This window comes from Solea solea, chromosome 1 (assembly GCF_958295425.1).
Source record: "Solea solea chromosome 1, fSolSol10.1, whole genome shotgun sequence".
NCBI lineage: Eukaryota > Metazoa > Chordata > Actinopteri > Pleuronectiformes > Soleidae > Solea > Solea solea.
The window spans coordinates 31,991,801-32,012,209 of NC_081134.1; the positions used below are offsets into that span (position 1 = coordinate 31,991,801).

A 20,409-nucleotide genomic window follows, 5' to 3' on the forward strand; every position below is an offset into this window, starting at 1 on the left:
CTGTGTTTTATGTAATGTTATACCACACTTAAAGATGGGCAACTGTGTGGTTTTTAAATGTGGGCTATTACTAAAATGGATTGGGTTGGATTGGATGTATTGTTTTCTATTGCACTTTGGCAGGAGGAGTTGCCGTTACCTAGTGAAATGGTGAGTTGTGTCCTAATAAAGTAAACTAAGTTGCTTTGAGTCACACAACTCTTGGATGCCCATATAACCAGAATATAACCAAAAAAACTTAAGTAATGTAAGCTGACCCTCCTCTTTGCATGTTTACAAAAGAGACAACATACAGTAATGACCACTAAGTGTTGTTACATGGTGTTTTATGGGGCTGTAATTTCAGAGCAGGGTGTGTTTGGGGTCTGTTGCACAGTAATTGGTGGAAAACAGGTGGCGCGCTGTTGACACTGAAGAGAAGCATGAGAAAAATGTGCTGCCGCTGTTCAATCACAAAAGGGAAAAAGGCTGGCAGTCGACTTACACATTTAATCGCGGTGTTTGGGGCGATAAGTCCAGGATCAAACGTAGGCACAGTGAGCCTGGAATAACGGGAAGAGCCACGGAAAAGCTCCACAGAGGGATTCCTGGTGGAGTCAGGCCAAGGCACTGACAGAAGTGGCAGCTTGTTATCTCCTTGGCAGTGGCTTTAGGGTCGGCCTATAGAGATATAAGGTAAGGATTCAATGTCTGAATGAACAAACAATACTCTCACTGTCTTCTTCTGTTATTATTTTCTTTTTAATCCACAAAGGCTACACATTCCTGTAAACTTAGCTGCAAACAGTGCTGCTAATACTGTACGTACTGGTTTTATAAATACCTGTGTACTTATTTACCCTTATGCACACATGTACTACCAGTATGTACTTTTTTCTAGTTTTCTTCATGTTTTTGTTGTCACTGGATCGGACAGACAAAAGAAAAGATCTGATACAATCCAAAAGTCCTATATGTCGCACGCTTCACTCACACTCGCACAGATGGTAAAAAATGTAAATAAAAATCAGCGACAGCATTTTAGCTCAGTCATGTTATGGGCTTTTTATTTCTTCCTTATGGGGGAAGAATATGTGTTTAAAATAGCTTTAAATGGCACAGATGTGTTGATACCAATACCAGCATCTGGGAACTAAAAGAGAATGTTAAAGGTTATATGAAGGTTGTGGAAAAGTAATGTGAGGGGAACGTTCTGGGTACCAAAAAAAGAACATTCTCTAAAGGTTGTATGAAGGTTGTGACAGAAGTGGTTACGGGAACATCCTGGGAACATTTATAGAACCTCGTTCTCAAAAGGCTGGAAAGTAACATTAGGAGAACGTTCTGGGAACCAAAAGAGAATGTTCTCTGAAGGTTGAGAGAAAGTAACGTTTGGGGAACCAAAAATGTGCAACCAAAAACCAAAAACGTTCGAAAACTTTCCACATCAACCACAGGAGAACCTAGGGGGGAACCCCCAGGGAAAGTTCAAGCAACCAAAAGGTAACGTTCCCTGAACGTTCTGGGAACCAAAAATTGTTAGCTGAACAAGTTTGAACAGCAAATAATTTTAAATAACAACTGCTTGTCATCAAGTTGATTTTCTTGAAGTTTAAGCATCAGGTTAACTTTAATTTCTAACTTCAACCATCTTGACTTTTGTTTAGAGGAACTGAGCTGAGACTAAAAGAATAAATGTGCTAAACATGACGCTCATTTTTACATATACAGTTATTTACATCGACTTATAATTTATATTTCTATATAACTATCTACAAAGAAATATTTCGTCTACTATTCACGTGCGTCTACGAACCATGAGATGATAATCTCTGGAGCACAGCGCGCGCTCTGAGACGGATCCAGTTACCAACTTTGCCGACAGCAGATCACGTGACTCAGGTCCTCCTCATTTTTTTTTTTTTTTTTTTTTTTTAAAAGAGCTGCCTCTGCTGCTGCTGCTGCCCTGTAATTCCCTCCAGAGCTTCAAAGAGGTGGTAAATGTCTGCCTTGTGCCATCTGACCGACTTATTACGCACCTTTTGCACCTTCTGTGTCGGACGGGGAAGTCCACGACAGAGCGAGCGCCGCAACACAACAGGTCACGCTGCCAATCAATGCCGAGTCTATCAAGATTACTTTTCCTTTTCTGCATCTTGTTTTTATTATTATTGAATATAATAGTCGCGTGCATGCTCCAGAGGAACCACACGTGTGCGCGCACTCTTTGATCTGCTGCACAAAGATGGTTCTGGACCACAGAAGCGCATTTCGCGCCTCCGTTTTACTAGCGTGTGTGATAATCTGCAGTGATGTGTTATGTCCCGTCGGTGCCTACCTCTACAACAACCGCTACACAGGGTGAGTAAAGACCCCCATTCATTCATTCATTCATTTCTGGGGGCTCCAGGGAGCGCTGGACATAGAGGGGGCTATCACTCACTCACTCACTATCAGAGGAGCTGAGGCTGCGGGAAACGCGTGGTGGTTCGTCCGCAGAGATGAGGACACAGACTTTAATCTCATGTTGAGAGCAGCAGAGGCGGATATGAGCAAAGAAAGAAAGTTCACAATCTGTTTGATGCATCACGGGGTTCTTTTTTTGGTTTACTCCATATTTTCTCCAGACTGTTCCGGTTTTCTGGTGCCATTTGGATGAGATTGGATCTGTTTTTGTTGCGGGACATGAGACACTCACGACATGCACAGATGATACTGCAGCAGCAGCAACTGTGTTTAAACTATACATATTACAATTATTATTTTTGTTTTACACCATCTGACAGACATAAGACTTGACAAACGTACTAAAAATGTGGAAGAAAATCATTAAACAAAGTCGCAAGAGTGAGATGAAAGTGCTTACTTGAAACCAATGGACTAATACTGGAGTAAATAAGTATGGCAAGAATTACAAACTATAAAAAATAATGTATTGCAGGAGTCAGCCTGTGTATATAAAGACCAAAAATGTCTGTTTATTCTCTTTTTTTTTGTCCCAAATGTTAGTTTTTCCATGGTCAAACAGTTTGATAGGCTTTTGCACCACAGCCTCAGTTCTCCACCAAGCAGCTGCAACACAATGTTAGAGCTTGAAGTGAACATTAAATGACAGCATTTCTATTTGTTAAGTCTCTAAGTCTTAACACAAATGGTCCAAGAATGAATATCCAGAAGAAGACTGATACCTTCACAACATAAAAAAAAAAGATGTGATTTGTGAGCAGTAATGTTTTGGTTTTTTGCCCCAGTCTGATCATACATATGTATATATACTGTATATATGAATAAGAGACACTCACGTCTCCACTTAGACCCTAAAAGCAACTTCAGTCAGGATCCAACCCTGGTTGTTAAATGTGTAACTGGTCAAATGGGACTGAACACCTACAGGAATTTGGCAAAAGCCTAATATAGGAGGCACAAGTGTGAAAGTATTAATGGCCGGGCTTTTCAAAAGAGCTTTTGATGTGATTTAGCAGAATAGCAGAGGGAGAGAGAGCGAGACCACCACGGTTGGAAACCCCAAACCCCCCCCCCCCCCCCGTACCTCATCTGATTCAAACACCATATATTTTGGATGAGTTCCAAAGAATTTCATATATAACTTTGCTCCATGGCGTGACAACAAAAAGTCCTGATTTAAGCAGTGAACGTTCATAAATCATTGTTATCATAATAGCACAGAGAGCTTGTACTGTATCATCTTCATAGTAAAAATAATGCCTTTAAAGGAGCAACTTCCTATTGCAGAAAAGGGTTCTTTCAACCTGTTAATGGACAGAGCACCAGTGCATCAACAGTGAGAACTTGTTGTGTTAAAAAGCAAATTGCTCTCATACCACAGAGAATCCTTCCATCAACTGACGAACAACTGAAAGGCAGATTTAGTCTACAAAGCCCTGCAGCTGGGAGATGAAAAGCCAGTGAGAGGCCAGAGCTGTGACAAAACAATCTTGTCATCTTTGACTCAAAGATAAAGCAGAGCTTTGGATTCCGAGTGTTATCGCAAGGGCAGTCAGGGCAGAGAATGCACATATAGTGTGGTACTTACCATAAACCTTTTCATTTATTCGTCTTCATTTCTCGTCCTCTATTTTTTATTTCCCTCTGTCGTTGCCAGTGCCATGGCAACGGCAGTGTGTTGTGGTCACTTAAATGGATTGGCCACTCACTTTTGATGCTCTGTGCCTTTTGTCCTCAAAATATCTCTCTCCCGTCTGTCGTCTCTCTCTCTCTCTCTCTCAGATTGGCTTGTTGCCACCTTTGTTGCTGGGCCCGACTTCCTGTGTGACACACTGTAAAAAAAAAGTGAAGGGAAACACAACTTGAGAGAGGAGGACACAAGTGGGAGCGTGTTAAACCCCATAAATTGTGCCGCGAAGAGCAAAAAGCAACAGGTTCATGATGAGAATAGCGAGTGTCTCTATTGTAGTAAAGCGATAAAAAGTAACGTGTTTGCAACTAAAGATTATTCTCGGATGTCATGTTTTTGTTCACAAACTACAGAAAATATTCACGTTTGAGATGCTGAAAAATCAGAGAACCCTGTTTAATTATTGGAAAAATCACTCAAACTGATTAATAAATAAACGTTGAATTGAATAATCAAATACAATAAACTTACGCTGGAGCTTTATTTCAAAAACTAGTCCAGGAACTTTGGTAGACTCGACAAAACTGATCATTCTAAGTGGTTCACATGATCTAAAAGGAATTTAAAAAAAACCTTTAGATGTCAATATTAATAGATATAATTATATTGATTTATTAAAATAATAATAATGCATACTATATTGTCAGGTGTTATCACGACTTGCTTACACAGCACATCCCGTCCCTGTATGACTGATGTCTTAGAATGTGAAACATCTGCTGCTACTGTATCCACCAAAGAATAGTTCCAGGTGCCACTGGCAGGCGCTGGAAACGCTGAAACCTAATCCTGTAATGATGTCTCACACGGGAGGGTTTGACCCCGTCATCTATATAGGACTCTAAAAAGGAGGAACCACCCATTTCACCATCAAACAAAATACCTTTATAGGTGTCACCCTAAATTAGCACAAAAGGTGGTTGCATTACCCGTCTGTGGCTCTGTGGCCCAGATGTTTTTTTTCAAAATGATGTGCACTCGGGGGGAAATGGAACCGAGCCCTCGCTGTTATCGTGAATTTAAGAGGTGTCAAAACCCCCCGCGGGGTTTTTTTGATCCCGGCTGTAACGCGACACTCTGTTGTTTTCACAGTGATCAAGTCTTCAGAATAACTCCAGGTAATGACGAGGAGGTCCACGCGCTCCGGAAAATGCTGACACGCATGAAGGTTTGCACTTATTTTGACACAAATGTTTACTATTATGTGTTATTATGATGTTTTTGTGACCACACAATGCTGATACTGGTCTGGAAAAAGAAAAACGATACGAAAAAACTCAACAAATCTACTAAAACTACAAATCACGTAAATGTTTCACTGAGCACAGACTGTAAAAATGTGGGTTGTTGATTTCTTCCTTATGAGAGCAGAACATTAGGAGTTGGAACATTATGTGGCTGGTTATGACTGCAAGGGCCACACGGTGGATGTAGTGGTTAGCACTCTTGCCTTTGCAGCAAGAAGACCCAGGTTCGTGACCCGGGTCTTGGAGTATGAATGTTCTCCCCGTGTGTGTGGGATTTCTCCGGATTCTCCGGTTTCCTCCCACAGTCCAGAAACATGCAGTATGGGGATTAGGTAAATTGGACACTCCAGATTGACCGTAGGTGTAGGAGTGGATGGTTGTTTGTCTCTCTGTCATGGACTGGCGAACTGTCCAGGGTGTGACCCCTCCGTGACCCTCATGTAGAGGATAAAGTGGTAGAAATGGATGGATGGATGGTTATGACTGGGTGGTAAATAGTAAACATTTATGTAAAGTCTCAATTGCTCTGATATTGGTATCGATAGCTATTCAAGGTTGTACTTTCCCTTGTTCACCAGTTTCGGTATGTATCTTCCACCTTCCTCAGAACCGTCACCTGACGTGCCTTATCAGCTACTGTTACGGAGGCGTGGTCTTCCTGTCAGATTTGACGGGTCAACCACGCCTCCTTGTGTCTGTCACCAATGAACATCAGGTGACAGTTCTGAGGAAAGCGGAAGATACACGCCGAAACTGGTTAACAAGGTAATAGTTATATTGGTGTCAAGGTGGCATTGGAGCTGTCCCTGTTATTTTGAATAATATGGCTTTAAAATATACTTTGTATTGGTTTGCAACCCTTTGTGACTTCACCCACAGAAATGTAGAATTAATGTTTAATGAAGCCTCAAAAAAACTGTGGCCGGCCAAGTTCAGAGGCATCAACTGCAACCAGCCTCCTATTGGACGATGACAGCTGTCAATGAAACTTGTGCATTTTCATCTAAACGGGAACGTCATTCATAAAATCACCATCCCATTCTACTGGAGAAGACCTGAAACTAGTGACTGAGACTATAACCTTGGTTAAGGTATATATCGTTTTGTATTTATATTACTTTATGATGCCCTTTTTTCAGTTTTTGTTCTTGTAGGCTATTAAATATAACAGTTCTGTGCATTGCATATTATATACAACATATTAAATAGCTAATATCTTGACAAGTATACTGATATCTATATAAATAATATGGGTGATTATTTTAATGTGAATTTATGTTTTATTTACATATTTACCCTCATGTTTTTGGTTCCTACCTGCCTATGTTGTCGGGGGGGAGAGATTTCGAGTGTGCATGTTGTGCGATGGTTACAAAGCGTTACAAGACCATTAAGTCCTGTTGGAAATGTTTACACACATTTTAAATCAAGTCGCAAGTTCTTTTTACAATCAGCAGATTTGCCCCCTAGTGGCTATTAAATATATTCGTACTTTCCAATGGGCTTCAGGATGAACTGTGAAGGCTAATTCAATCTTATTATGTATGGTTTCTGGTTTTTATCAGAAGTGCAGCATAATTATAGTATTTATTCTGCTCGTACCAGCTTTTAGTTCCCCCGTGATTTCCCTGTGACACTTGGACAGGAGTCACAGAGAGAATGAGCCATGGAGCTGGTGGTGAAATGCAAAACAGAGAGACAATGCAACAGCCGAGTGTGGTCATCTGTCACAGTCACAGCATATTCCCCCCCCTGTCTGTGAGGCTGGGATATTCTTAATGCTCCGTAGTCATTTCTGTGAGAAGCACTGACAGGAAAAAAACGTGGGAGCTACAAAAAAAAAAAGGTTTTATTCATTATAGAAATAAAGTGCTTGGATATCTTACAGCAAACAAACTGTATGAACATGTGTTTTCAAAGAAACTAAAATAAGAGGGAAACCCAGGAGGACGAAAGAGCCTCGCCTCGTCTCTCCTCCCAAAATCATTTGGGAGTAATTTTCCATCAGCCCTGGGAGCATGAATGACCTTCTTCTGCATATTGTTTTAGTTTGCAAATACACAGCAAAGATTGTTTATAGACAGAAAAGCAAGGATCTGCCCTCAACTGCAGCATCTCATACTCAACGCATACTCAAAGGTTATTTGAGTAATTGATTTAAAAGTTGAGTTGCACCAAAAACAGAGGTTTACCAATAAACTACTGTTAAAAGGTGTTTTTAGGCTTAATTGTGTGATACTGGTGATCAATTTATAGTCATATAATCAAAAAAAACACAGAAAAAGCTTCTTAATATGCCATAATTTGTCCAAATAAATCAATTAGTAGGGCAGTCAATATTTGAACGACAGTCCTACACTGTATTTGGATTGGATTTTGTATTTAAATAAGGTTATAAGTGTTTTTTTGGAAACACCTTTGACAAAACTCGAACTTTATGTTAGTATCAGAAGCATAACATCACGTTTCATTAACAAAATAATAATATAAGGTGTCAATTATTAGCTTCTTGTGACTTGTTTGTCAACTAAGGAAAAAAGGCACCTTTTAAATCTGCTGTTAACTAAAGAAAAGTGACAAAGCCCTCTGTATTTTGGAATTTTTAAGTATTTTAGAAATTTTCTTTGGGGCAAGTGTTTAAAACTACATCCATTGCTTGGGTCACTGTGGTCAGTTTTGGCGTGGAACTGCATATATGAGAGGCATTTGTCCAGGTTCAGGACATGTGAGCCATGACCTGCACGGCGCACGGGAAATAACAGAAGAGGGCAAAAGAGGACTCGGTCAATGTTTATGATTTGTGGTGATGGAAACCAGGCGAGAGCCAGGCTGCTGGTCAGGATCAGGATCAGGATCAGGGCAGGAGTTTGGGGAGGGCAACGGACACAGTGCTTTTAGGCCAAAACACGCAGTGGCAGCTCCTGTTTGGACAGCTGTGGATGTGTGTGTTTTCAGTAAGTCAGCCACAGTGGAGTCGGACGTTTTCAGCCTCAACCAAGACGCGAGGTCAAATAATTAAATAAATAAAAGACAGAATGAATCAGGAATCGGATCCAGCTCCAGGTGTGTTAAACATACTAATGCATATTGCTGCTCCAAAACACCTGGTAGTTGAAAGGTCATTCCCATGAGAAGTTCCCAGGAGCTCTAGACGTAGCAGCAACAGTTAAGGATAAACTGCAGTGACCTAAAAAGTCAGAACCAGGATTGGTGTGAGTGTGTTGTCAATAAGTCCTGAACACCCAGTAGAATAAATACATTCAACAATGTAGCTATGTACCTTTCAAAGATAAGGCTTTTTTTTTTTTTTTTACTTTTTGTATCAGAAGGTTAATAATTACTTTTCTGCTCCATTTCCATGTTGGTATCTAAAATAAGACAGAGGCACTTTCCTGTTTACACCAACTTTTCAATTTTCTCCAGATGATGTTTATGAGATTTTCTAAGTCTGACAATTGCTGCCCACGGTTCACTTTATTATGACATGAGGCAAAGAAAAGTTGGTTAAAGTATTTTCATGAATTAACAGTGTAGTGGGCCGTTTGGCAGCAAAAATATGTTCAAAATGAATCTTAATAAACATTACTAAATCAAACGACTACTACAGTATCGCACCCTGGGCAGGTAGAGTGTACTCAGGCAAAAGAAAACTGAATGTTGAAGCTGGGTTACTGAGGTTTTGATGGTTTATTTAGACCGAATAAAGCAAAGCAAAGCTGACTTATGAGTGTCTGCGAGTGCATCTAACCCACACATTGCAATAAAGATTAACTATTAAAAAACTAAACATTGTAAGCAAAGCAATACTATCAAAAACATAACTATAATGTAAACAAAATAAGCTACAATAAACAAACTATTCTAACTACTGAAATTAAAAGTGAACTTATCATTTATGAAGGCAGTAGTTTGAGGTGACAGAAATGTGCAGTTGCTTCATGTTCATGATGAGTAGTGACACAGAATTAGTGACAGTCTCTCTCTCTGTGTGAGCCCATGTATTTTCTGTGATGCTGTGAGGACTGCATGTGTGGAACAGATGTACTAATATCTATCAAAGATCACCGCGGCTGCTGCTGTCATTGCTGTGTATGAATTATCACGTTATTGTCTATGTGATGGGTTTCAGCGTTTGTCTCCATACATGACTTCATCATCATCCCAGTCTGTCTCCTCTTAGCAGGGGGAGAGACATCTGGTTTTGGTCCAAGAGGACACTGTAATTTACTTTTTTTTTTTTTTAAACCTCACATCTTACTTGAACCGTGACCGTTTCTTACAAAGCTCTCACATTGTTTAAAGAGTAGTTCATAACAGTGGGCCTGTTTTAATAGAATGAGACAGTTTTCCCCCAAAACGTTTCTGTTACACCCAGTATCATTATTTTGAGTAGATAAACCTGACATGTTTGATAAATCAATGACAACTTCACATCTTAAGTGAAAGACTTGGAAAATAAATTCCACACATTTATTTCGTAAAACATCTCCAGTGACCCATTTGTGGGGCAGACTACTTCCTGGAAATGTGTCTGTCCTTTGCCCAGCAGCCATTTTGACAGGTGACAGATGTGAGTCATCAAAATTAATGATGGTTTCCTCAGTTTCAGGGAGTTTGCCGCCTCTACTGTCACACTCGTCGTTAATGTGCTCAGTAACACCTGTGCTTTTCCAGCTAAAATATGTCAAAATGGCCGCTGTGCTACGCTAGCTGTTTCGCTTCCTGTTCCCAGGCGTTATGGCAAGCTAAGCTAGCTGGCTGTTAGCTCTGCTGTAACACTCAGCAGGAATTTGCTATGTGTGTTTTTTTTTTAAAGTTAATTTATTATTTCCTGTTACTTTTTTTAAACAGTTCTGTTATGTGGTTGACGCACCTGTGTCTCATTTGCCTGTGTGTGTGTGTGTGCTCCTAAAAATGTCTTCACTGCACTTCTACCTATCTATAGACGCCCCATCCACGTTCAATACATAGACTTCATGTATTTTGTTTTCTATGTTGTGAATAAAATATAATATAACAAATCCAGCACTTTTATCTTTTCACGTTAACGTTTTGTTTTCTTCAGTTTGACAGATATTGTGATGTATTGACATTTATGCTATAATATAATGTTATTGGTATTGTAGACCATGTATCGCGTACCCTCTGATTCTCACAACTCGGGTATAACTTGGAACATGTCAAACAGTCGGGAAGACTTAGGAAACAAAGTAAAATAAATATTCAACAATGTCAGTTTGTTTGACTTTCTCATTGTTTTCCTTGACATATAAACACTTCGCTCCAGCTTCACCTTCTCTGCCCTAACAAAAAACCCCAGACAAAATCATTTACGGCTCACAAATGCAGCAAATGTCAAATTGAGGGAATTGGGTTTGTTTTTTGGAGGAGTTGCATTATCTGATCACAGACGTTTGATCTGCCTTTCAGACACTATGTGTGTTTAGGATTTGTTTGGCTTAGCGCAGAGCGTTGCTCAAACATTTGGGGTGCTTAACCATTTGGAAATACCATAAAAGAGCAGCAGTAGAGAGCGGTTTGCACTCGAGGGCACCGAACATTCCAGCTGCTCCTTTGGCTCTAAAGAAAGTTCAATTAATCTGGTATGCTCTCTGTAAACCATTAAAACAATTGACACATTAACAAGCATGTGTGCCAGCTTACATCTCCGCCCTTATGCTTACAAATGGAAGCCAGCTGAGGAACGTCCACACGTATTTGTTTGAACATGCGTTACGTTATATATCACATTTGTTTGGCTACTGGGCGTTATCTTTTCAAGATCGCTGCTTTTGTGTTTACTCGATAATACACTTTCTCTCTCGTGATTTTGTCACACGGTGCCCGTGCTGTTTGTTTGGACATGTCCACTTCAGCTGAATCATAACAACAAATGCTAAACGACATGGGTTTTCGTCTCATTGATGCTGTGGAGTCATCAGCATTCCCCTGATTCACTTTGGTGATTGATGCCGTTTCAAACAGCCGATAAGATAACGAGGTCTCGCTGTGACTCGTTTGCACTCTACACTTTAGTTACTCCAGTGTATTTTAGTGTATTATCAGAGGGCAGAGATAAAAAATTACAGACATCAAACAACCTAGATCGTGACACGCACTTTGCACCCATACCCGCCAGAACATAATGGATCCACATGAAACACTGATCCTTCTTTGTCGATGCTGTTTTAAAATGTAGTGTGTCAGTGTTTGCTGTGATGCTGTGAGGTCTTTTTCTAGTTGATTTGCAACTTCATACTTGATTATCTTTGTCATAACACCAACCATATGTTTTTTAAATCTTTCCTTTTACTTTATTAAGTATAAATGCCTGGTCAAATTAGAATAATATACTGTAAAGTATACATTTTTACCCAGTTTGGGATCAATACAGTACATATTTCCATCTGTTTAAAGTAAAATTAAATAAATAATCGATTTTCTAGTAATTGTTGATCAGTGTTTCTCAAAGGATGATGTTTTGTCCACAAACGAAAATTATTCAGATTTAATGATTTCTTTGTTATATGGAGCAAAGAAACCAGAAAATATTCCCATTTAAGAAGCTAAAATGATCAGAAATCTAGTATTTATAATGAAAAAAACATCAAACCGATAAATCAATTATCAAAATAGTTGACTATTCATTTAGTAATCGATTAATAATCCATTATTCGAGTAATTGTTTCAGTCCTAAATCCCATAAATGTTTCATTTTACTTTATTAAGTGTAAATCTTCATTTTAAGAATTCACACCCAGTTTGGGATCATGACAGTACATATTTCCATCTGTTTTATTTCAAATGAAATATACACACTATGACACACCATACCATGACTCTGATTAAAATCTCTCTCTCTTTGTTGGATCCCTCAGGTGGACTTTTGGCAGCCCAACAGTGTTTCTCTCATCTGTCAGAATGCAACAGTGGACGTCCACGTGAAACGCAATGACACGCGAGGCCTACATGCACACTTAAAGCAGGAAAACATCCATTACGGGTAAGGCCAGGAAACACCACGAGCTACAGAGGCGCACAACAAAATACAAAATACTGTATCTGCACGCTCATTTGTATACTCTCACGTAATGACTGATCGTGTTCGCAAAGGTTTTCCGCACCCAGAGGAGCGATGCGTCTGCTCGGTAACTGCAATTACCCAGCTCACCCTGGTCACAATATATGATTTGCACACGCAGAGTCGGACATAGTTTGCATGCAAAAGACCTGGTACTTCCTAGAGGCTGACACACAGTATATCAGAGCTATCGCCTCAAAAGTTTTCATTTCTTTACTCCAGTCTTCATTAAAATGAACACTGAGAGGATTGAGTTTCATCAAAGCAGTCACAGCTAGAAGGATTTCCATTGTCTTATCTGCTCTGTGTAGGGTAATATGATTGAAATGATTGATATTCTTATTATGCACAGAAATGTTCATGTAAGCATATATTTGGAAGAATCTGGTTAGCATAAAAATACATCACACTATCTGTTTTAGTTCCAATTAGATGAGAGGAAATTCTTAAATGGATAGTAATGGTGCTAATTATGGTTTTGGCTCTTTTTTGTGAAGACAGCACTGACAGAATTGGTATAATTTTGCTATCAGATTTAATGCGGTTGATGTGGCAGAAGAGGATAATTTTAAACAGCTGTAATTTGCCGACAATGAATGCTCCTGAGTCAGCAGCACATCATTCTACCTTCAGCGCTGAAGTGAATTACTGTCTCTATGACTGTGTGTTTTGGCATTTCACTTTTCCTTTGTTTGAGCTTGATGGCATATGAACTAAAGTCATTAAAATTGTGCAAACCTAAAGTAGAGTGTATGGTTATAGGTCTTGCATACAAATGTCAACCCATTGATAAGAAATATTAACAATCATCTGTTTGACATTTTGAGAGAGAAAGATGGCAACAACTATACTGCGTATTCATGTGACACATCAGTGCAAATTGTGTGAAATATTGTTGAAGCTTTAGACTGTTTAGCACTGTGCTGCTGAAGACTGTGCGTCTGTGTCTTAAGTGCTTTCCATTAATAGATGCCATTAGACTGTATCGACGGTCAGCAAATAGTAGGTTGTGCACCTCAAACAACAGCAAAAACATCATTATTCCACCATAAAGAATGCCTCTACTTCGCTGCCTATAATTTACGGTACATTTTCAGCCTTGTTGTGGAACAGAGAAGATAAATCCGCACATGATTCACTCTCTGCAAAAGCAAAATGCAAGTAATGTAAGCTTCTGTAACTCGTAAACAGAAAAAATATCTTATTTTATAAAATTTCTCTTTGCCAGTGTGTAGAGCTGTAAAATGTGGCTAATAAACCGTTCATCTGTGGTATATGAAGGAGAAAATTAGTCTTAGATCAAATGGTCTTTGTATAAAATGGCCCAACCATGGTCACAATTATTTAATAATCAAATGAAGAATCAGTATCTAAATAAAGGCTATTAGTAAAGATATACTGTACACACAAACTGTCAAAAAGATTCCAGTGGATGTCTGCACACTACTACTACATGTTTAAATGCTGACAGGTATGTTACAGTGATTGTCTGTAATGTTTACGCTTGTCTAATTTACTCTCTCTTCCATCTACAGGGTGTTAATCTCCAATCTGCAGAAGGAAATTGAGAAGCAGACAGGATCTCACTCGTCTCGCAAGCGGAGGTCAGAGTCTCAGTATGACTACGAGGTTTACCACTCGCTGGAAGAGGTAACTGCGAAGCCCACCATCTGCTTACGTGTTGCTACACCACACTACGCTCGAATGCACACAAAAAAGCAAAGGAATGAGATCTTAATCTTCCAAGTAGTTCATTCATAAGGTCTTACCGCTCTTACAGCCTGGTGCTGTCATACACACACACACACTCTCTTCTTCAGACACTCCCAGCTGTAGAGTGTTTATTTTAACAGGTCAATTACGCCGCCAGTTCATGAGTGTGTCAGGTATCAGAATTACACACAAATCCTAAGAGCCGACACATCTTCACCACTCTGAGCTTTGACAAATGAATGATACAAATGATACTCACAAAAACAGTAATATGCGACGTTTTCACTCTGTTTATCTTTGAAATATTCAATAATATTTTCACTGTAAACCATTATTATGTCCTTATAAGATCCAGAGCTGGATGTTTGAGATGAACAGGACTCATCCCTACCTCGTCGACATGTTCTCCGTTGGGAAGTCGTATGAGGGAAGACCACTGTATGTGCTTCAGGTAATGACAGAAGAGATGAGATGCACCTAAAAACAGACAAAAAAAGACACACACATGCATTGTCATGTTACTTTAAAGGTCCAGTGTGTTAGAATGTTTTTAGAGTGTGTTAGAAAGGGTTTAGAGTGTTTTTCCACAAGCATGACTCAACTCGCCTCGGCACGGCAGGGTTATTTTGCTTTTCCATTAGTGATAGCACCTGGTACTTTTTTAGTACCTGCTCATGTGAGGTTCCAAGCAAGCTGAGCCGTTACTATGCGTGTCGCATGTCGAGTCATGAGCGCGATGACAAGAATCAAAGCGAACAATGCCGAACTGAAGATCAGTTAAAAAGACTTAAAAATCCTGAAACGTGCGTTAATCTCCAACATTTAGCAAAGGAAACATCTTAACCAGAGGAGTCTGGTGTATTTAGCGACAGCGCTGCGATAGCTGCTGCTGTATTTCAGTTCAGTGACAACTAATCTTTTTAATTAACTGATTCTAATTATTCAGTTACACCAAAGCAACAGCTTTACAAGTAAAACGAAGTCACGGCAGTTTCATGCTCCGTCCCCGTTGAGGAGGTACTTATTGTAATGGAAAACCAACCTAACCGTGTAGAGCCGTGGCAAGGTGGTACGATGTAGTGGAAAAGCGCTCCCTTTCCCAGGTGTGTCAGGGAACTACGGTGGCCTTCACATACCAGGAAGGACGTCATACTTAAAACCCTAAAAAATGATCACACGCCAGACTTTTCAAACTGACACTTGTTGTCTGCTGTCAGCTAGGAAAGAGAAGTCGTCCCCAGAAGAAAGCGGTGTGGATCGACTGTGGCGTTCACGCCAGAGAGTGGATCGGACCTGCCTTCTGCCAGTGGTTTGTTAAAGAGGTGCTCTTCCTTATTTTTTTTCTAGTCTAATGTCTAACGAAAATGTTTGTTTGAAGTTACACACTATTTGCCCCTCCTGTAGGTTTCCACAGTGTCATAATAGCAACATGCCTCCTCCTGAATGTAGCCCGAACAACTTCCTGCTGTGAGCAGGCTGTGATGTTTGCGCCGTGGAGCCTTTCGACAAAATGTGAACATCTGTTCACTTGTCGAGTACAGTTATGCAGATACTTAAGAAAACCCTTTATTGTTCACATGCTGAACACGACCCAGACATTAGCACGGATTCCATTACAACCTCAAAGACTTATTAGTTAGTGCCCTCTGAAGTAAGGAGACCAGAGTCGGTCATCAGCTGCACAAACCTTTAATGACTCCTTTTATGTGACTTAAATGCCAAATGAGTGGGGTTTTGCAACACAATGAGAGAGAGGGGGAAGACAATTTAGATAATTACGTCTGAATATCAATGTCAAACGTCAAGTCATGGCCTCTTTTTAGGAATTCTCACATAATAAACATCAACTGTCAGGTAATATTATATAGTATATTTTTAATCTATCGTACCAAAATGAACTGATGTCAGTGAGAAAATAACTCCTGCAGTATGTGCCACTGTAAAGTAGCACTTGCACCATGAGTGTGTGTGCAGACATCAAAAGATAGACAGCGAGACAAATCAGAATACATGACTAATTCAGCACAAATCGTCTCATGGACTTACAAGTTCAGCAGAGAACTCTTCAAAGAAAGATGAAATAAGAGGGGTAAAGCAGCAGGGTACCAGATTTTCATTAAAGTTTAAATAATGAATTCACTGTGATGTAGTAACTTAGCTTGGCCACTGGAGGTCAGAGTGCCATCTTTGTTCAACACACAAGTGTGTTAACCTTTGCCTGAGTCTGATTAATTGGGTTTAAGTTGTATGAAATCAGCGCCACAGATCTCTCCTCTCTCTCCAACACTCACACCCTCATCCGAGCATTAAGCCACTTCATTCACAGGCATTCAAAGAACAGAGATAGTGATAAAAAATGATGTGTAATTGCACCTCAGTCTAGATTTGTGTCTTGAATATAAAAAAAACCACCTTAGAATGATTCATAATGACACTGGTTTATATTTTAACTACAGGCCATCAACTCATACCTGTATGACTCCGCGATGAGGCGACTACTCAACCAGCTCAACTTCTACATCATGCCAGTCTTCAACGTGGATGGATATCACTTCAGCTGGACCACGGTGCTGTAGGATAGTCACACCATTACCATACTGACACTTTGTTTAGCAATTCATTACTTCCACCAACATATTTTTGAATCATCAAGGTAGCATCCTGCAAATGTTGTGTTGAATTAAATCAGATGTTATAATGTAACTGAAAAAAACACCCCAATCGCAGACTCATAATGCAGCACATTCATTCCTCTGATAAAGTGATAAGTGATAGTTCAGTGAAAAAGATGGCCTGTAAAGTACCACTGCACTTGATCTGCACAAGTGACAGGTGGACTGCTTCAGTTTGTGTGACGGGTCTGGACAGTGAGTGAACATATGGTGGCTCTTTTCCCCCGTAGGATCGGTTCTGGAGGAAAACACGGTCCAAAAATCACAAGTTTCACTGCCGAGGAGTGGATGTGAACAGAAACTGGAAAGTGAAATGGTGTGGTGAGTTTTCGTCTCACACACACATTCACACGTAATTCTAACAACTAACCCTTAAATCAAGTCTTAATCCTCTAAAAGCCTTTAAGGTGGTGAATATCCTCACAAATTAATCACAATGTGTCCTCAGAGCCTGCGATAGACATGAACACACACACACACTGCAGTCTGACGAGTCATTGATCGTAGCCTTTTGCTGATAAAGTCTTTTCTGTCTGTTACAGTGTGTGAAATGTGGCAAAGATGTTCATGTGGTAACAAAAATCTATTTTGGACGATGGGTTCTGCTGAATCATCATCCATCAGCCATTTATGTGGATAGATTTATGGAGAGAGAACTTCAGTTTAGAAACTCCAAAGAGACATTGAAGTAGTTATTGAACACACACACTGAAACCCTTGACAGCACACACGATATTGTACAGCAGAGTGTTTGGAGGAAAGAGAGAAAGTAACATCCATAAACTATGTTTGTATAAAAATAGTGTGTAGTGTGACTTGTTTGAAATTGAAATGCAGCACTTGGGTTGTTACAGTTACATGAATATGACTTTAATGTATTCTTCTGTTACAGACTATTGTAGACGTCCATATCATTAATATATAGTCCTGACGACAATTACTTGTATTGATAATAAGCATGACTTCTAATCTTAATCTCTCTTATCAGTGGAGTCTACTGATGTTTTTTGAGATTCAAATCACTGCCAAATGAGTTCAAAGCAGCTCTACACAACTCTCTCTGTGTTTGTCAGTATAGAGGTGTTTCAATCTTGTGTTGCCTGGCAACATTCTCATGCTGCACACAGGAAGTGATAACGTTATATATCAAGATAGACGGAGGCAACAGCAACTTTTATGCTAGTAAAGCAAAAAAAAAAAGCATGCAAGCAGGTTTGGAGAGTGACTAAAAAATATAAAGCACTCAAAAAATATTTCAGAAGTGAAACTCCGTTGTTCAGTGATACAATGGGGGTTAGTTCTGCTTGGTCTGATAGTTTGCTTGACAGAGCAGGTTTTTGGGCAAAAGGATGCAGCAGACCAATAATGTGACATTGTGTATGTTCAAGAGGACTAAACAGATGCAGATTAATAACATCAACACCAAAAAACAACCACAAACTATGCACTGGAGCTTTAAGTCAAGATACGCTATCTGAACAATTTATTTCTATCTTATTTTATATCTCTCAAGGTCTCCCTTACACGTTCCGTTTACGCTGTACGGCATTCATTTACATGATTCAAGTTCACTGAGATGCTAATGCAGGATGTTTGTACATGAGAGACAGTGACAACATGTAGAATCTTAATCTCAGTCTGTGTGTCCATATTTTCTCTCAGTATCTTCCCAGAAGATCACCGTGCCAAACCTCTGTAAATGTTTTTAAAAGTTCCAGATCCTCCTGACACAATTATACAGTGACTGACCGTCGCCTCTGTTCCACTTTCCCTCCTCAGAGGAAGGTGCCTCCTCTCATCCTTGTGACGACACCTACTGTGGTCCCTACCCCGAATCAGAGCCTGAAGTCAAGGCTGTCGCCAAGTTCCTGCGCAAGCTCAAAAAGCGCGTGAAAGCCTACATCTCCATTCACGCCTATGCCCAAATGCTGCTTTACCCTTACTCCTACAAATATGCTGCGATCCCCAACTTCAACTGTGTGGTAAGAGAGCTGCTTAACAACTGTTATTTCACCCAAACAACCTGATATTAAATCCCACTGCTGTAACCCTAACCCTCTTTGCAGGAGTCAGCCGCACACAATGCAGTGACAGCCTTGTACTCTGCCTACGGAGTCAAGTACAGATATGGACCTGCCTCCACAACTCTGTGTGAGTCGTGTTCCTGCACAGTGAAAGAAACCAATGTTACACATGATTATTGTAAACTTTCTTTCTTTCCTCACAGACGTGAGCTCAGGCAGCTCCATCGACTGGGCCTACAGGAACGGGATTCGCTACGCATTTGCATTTGAGCTGAGGGACACGGGACACTTTGGCTTTCTACTGCCGGAATCTCTGATCAGTCCGACTTGCACTGAGACGATGAGGGCTGTGAAGGCTATCGCGACAGGTCTGCTGAAGAAGTGTGAGACAGACAGGAACAAATTTCCATATATATGACCACAGCAGTGTAGGTCCGCACAGCGGCAACCCCCTACTTATCTCAGTGCCTCCTATTCCTCTGACATTTCATTTCAATACAAGATACCAAAGAAAGAACTGCGGAGAATAACAACAGTATGGATGTGAATTTTGTCTTGAACATTGATCACCTCATTTGTCGTCCCTGATCAGATATGAACTGATGGTGGTGGGGGTTTCTCTGTGCCAAAAATCCTATAAGCAGCCAGCCTGTTTACATATACTGAGATGAGAGTGCCAGTGAGCATCCTGCTGGATCAATGGACTATGATCTGTGCCATCTCTGCTCTGAATATGGCCCAGGTTTTTGCGTTTTTTTCTGACATATAATCCTCTCATAGTCCCCCGGGATTTATTGTTACAAAGAAAAAAAACAACAATCATGCAGATTTTACTACAGTATAAGCTTTTTTTATTTCAGCAAACAGCAGTAATATAAGCACTTGATACAGCAGCACTTTTAAATAAAATACACTAAAGATTTTTTTAATGTTATCCAAAAATGCTATTCCTAAAATATTACCATTGTAGTTTTAAATGAGGATAAATAAATTATTCTGGATGCTTTTTTTAAAAGAAAAATACTTCAAATTAGTTCTATGACAATGTTTAATGTGTGCTGTTAATGCCTTTATTACTGCAACATTGATGGTGTACATAAAATGCTATCATCTGAATATCTAGGGTTTGATTTTTGATTTTTCCCCTCTCAGTTTCATTTGGTTCAGTCTAAAATGTGGAAAAGTCTGTCAGTTCTCAGCGTACTGTGTCATTACTCAGGTATGGATCAAGTGCCAGAAATGTTTGTCCTGTATCTGTCTTGAATAAAATGTTGTTGTGTCACACACGTTCCCTCTCACTCATTTCCTACTACACATGAGTCAATCTCAGATGACATAAAGTAGGTTTAAAGGCAGGGTTCACCGTTGACAGGTTGCCCTTAGTCCATCACAGGGCAAACACACACACACGGAGACAAAGAAAACCATTCACTCTCACATTCACACCTACAGTCAACTTAGAGTATGCATGTCTTTGACTGTGGGAGGAAGCCGGAGTACCTCGGGAGAACCCACGCACACAAGGGGAGAACATGAA

At 40.0% G+C, this 20,409-nt stretch overlaps 2 protein-coding genes across 3 annotated transcripts in view; one reads left to right on the plus strand and one right to left on the minus strand.

Moving 5' to 3' along the window:
- Positions 1-20,409, minus strand: part of prex2 (phosphatidylinositol-3,4,5-trisphosphate-dependent Rac exchange factor 2) — a 123,041-nt gene that overhangs the window by 101,995 nt on the left and 637 nt on the right. The window contains exons 2-4 of the mRNA XM_058630069.1: positions 16,648-16,746; positions 14,568-14,653; positions 4,155-4,277 (exon numbers count right to left, since the gene is read on the minus strand). The gene's annotated coding sequence lies outside the window, so the exon portion shown is untranslated. The remainder of the gene's footprint in view (positions 1-4,154; positions 4,278-14,567; positions 14,654-16,647; positions 16,747-20,409) is intronic.
- Positions 593-20,154, plus strand: cpa6 (carboxypeptidase A6). Of its 2 annotated transcripts, none has more exons than XM_058630089.1 (11): positions 593-675; positions 5,228-5,303; positions 12,261-12,385; positions 13,999-14,113; positions 14,526-14,627; positions 15,394-15,498; positions 16,633-16,743; positions 17,079-17,169; positions 18,628-18,830; positions 18,915-18,999; positions 19,076-20,154. In XM_058630089.1, exons 2-11 carry the CDS (start codon positions 5,286-5,288, stop codon positions 19,288-19,290), a joined length of 1,170 nt encoding a protein of 389 aa, XP_058486072.1. In that variant the 5' UTR covers positions 593-675; positions 5,228-5,285; the 3' UTR covers positions 19,291-20,154. The 2 variants fall into 2 exon arrangements, with proteins under 2 accessions (XP_058486072.1, XP_058486063.1); XM_058630080.1 differs by lacking the exon at positions 593-675 and adding an exon at positions 1,957-2,340.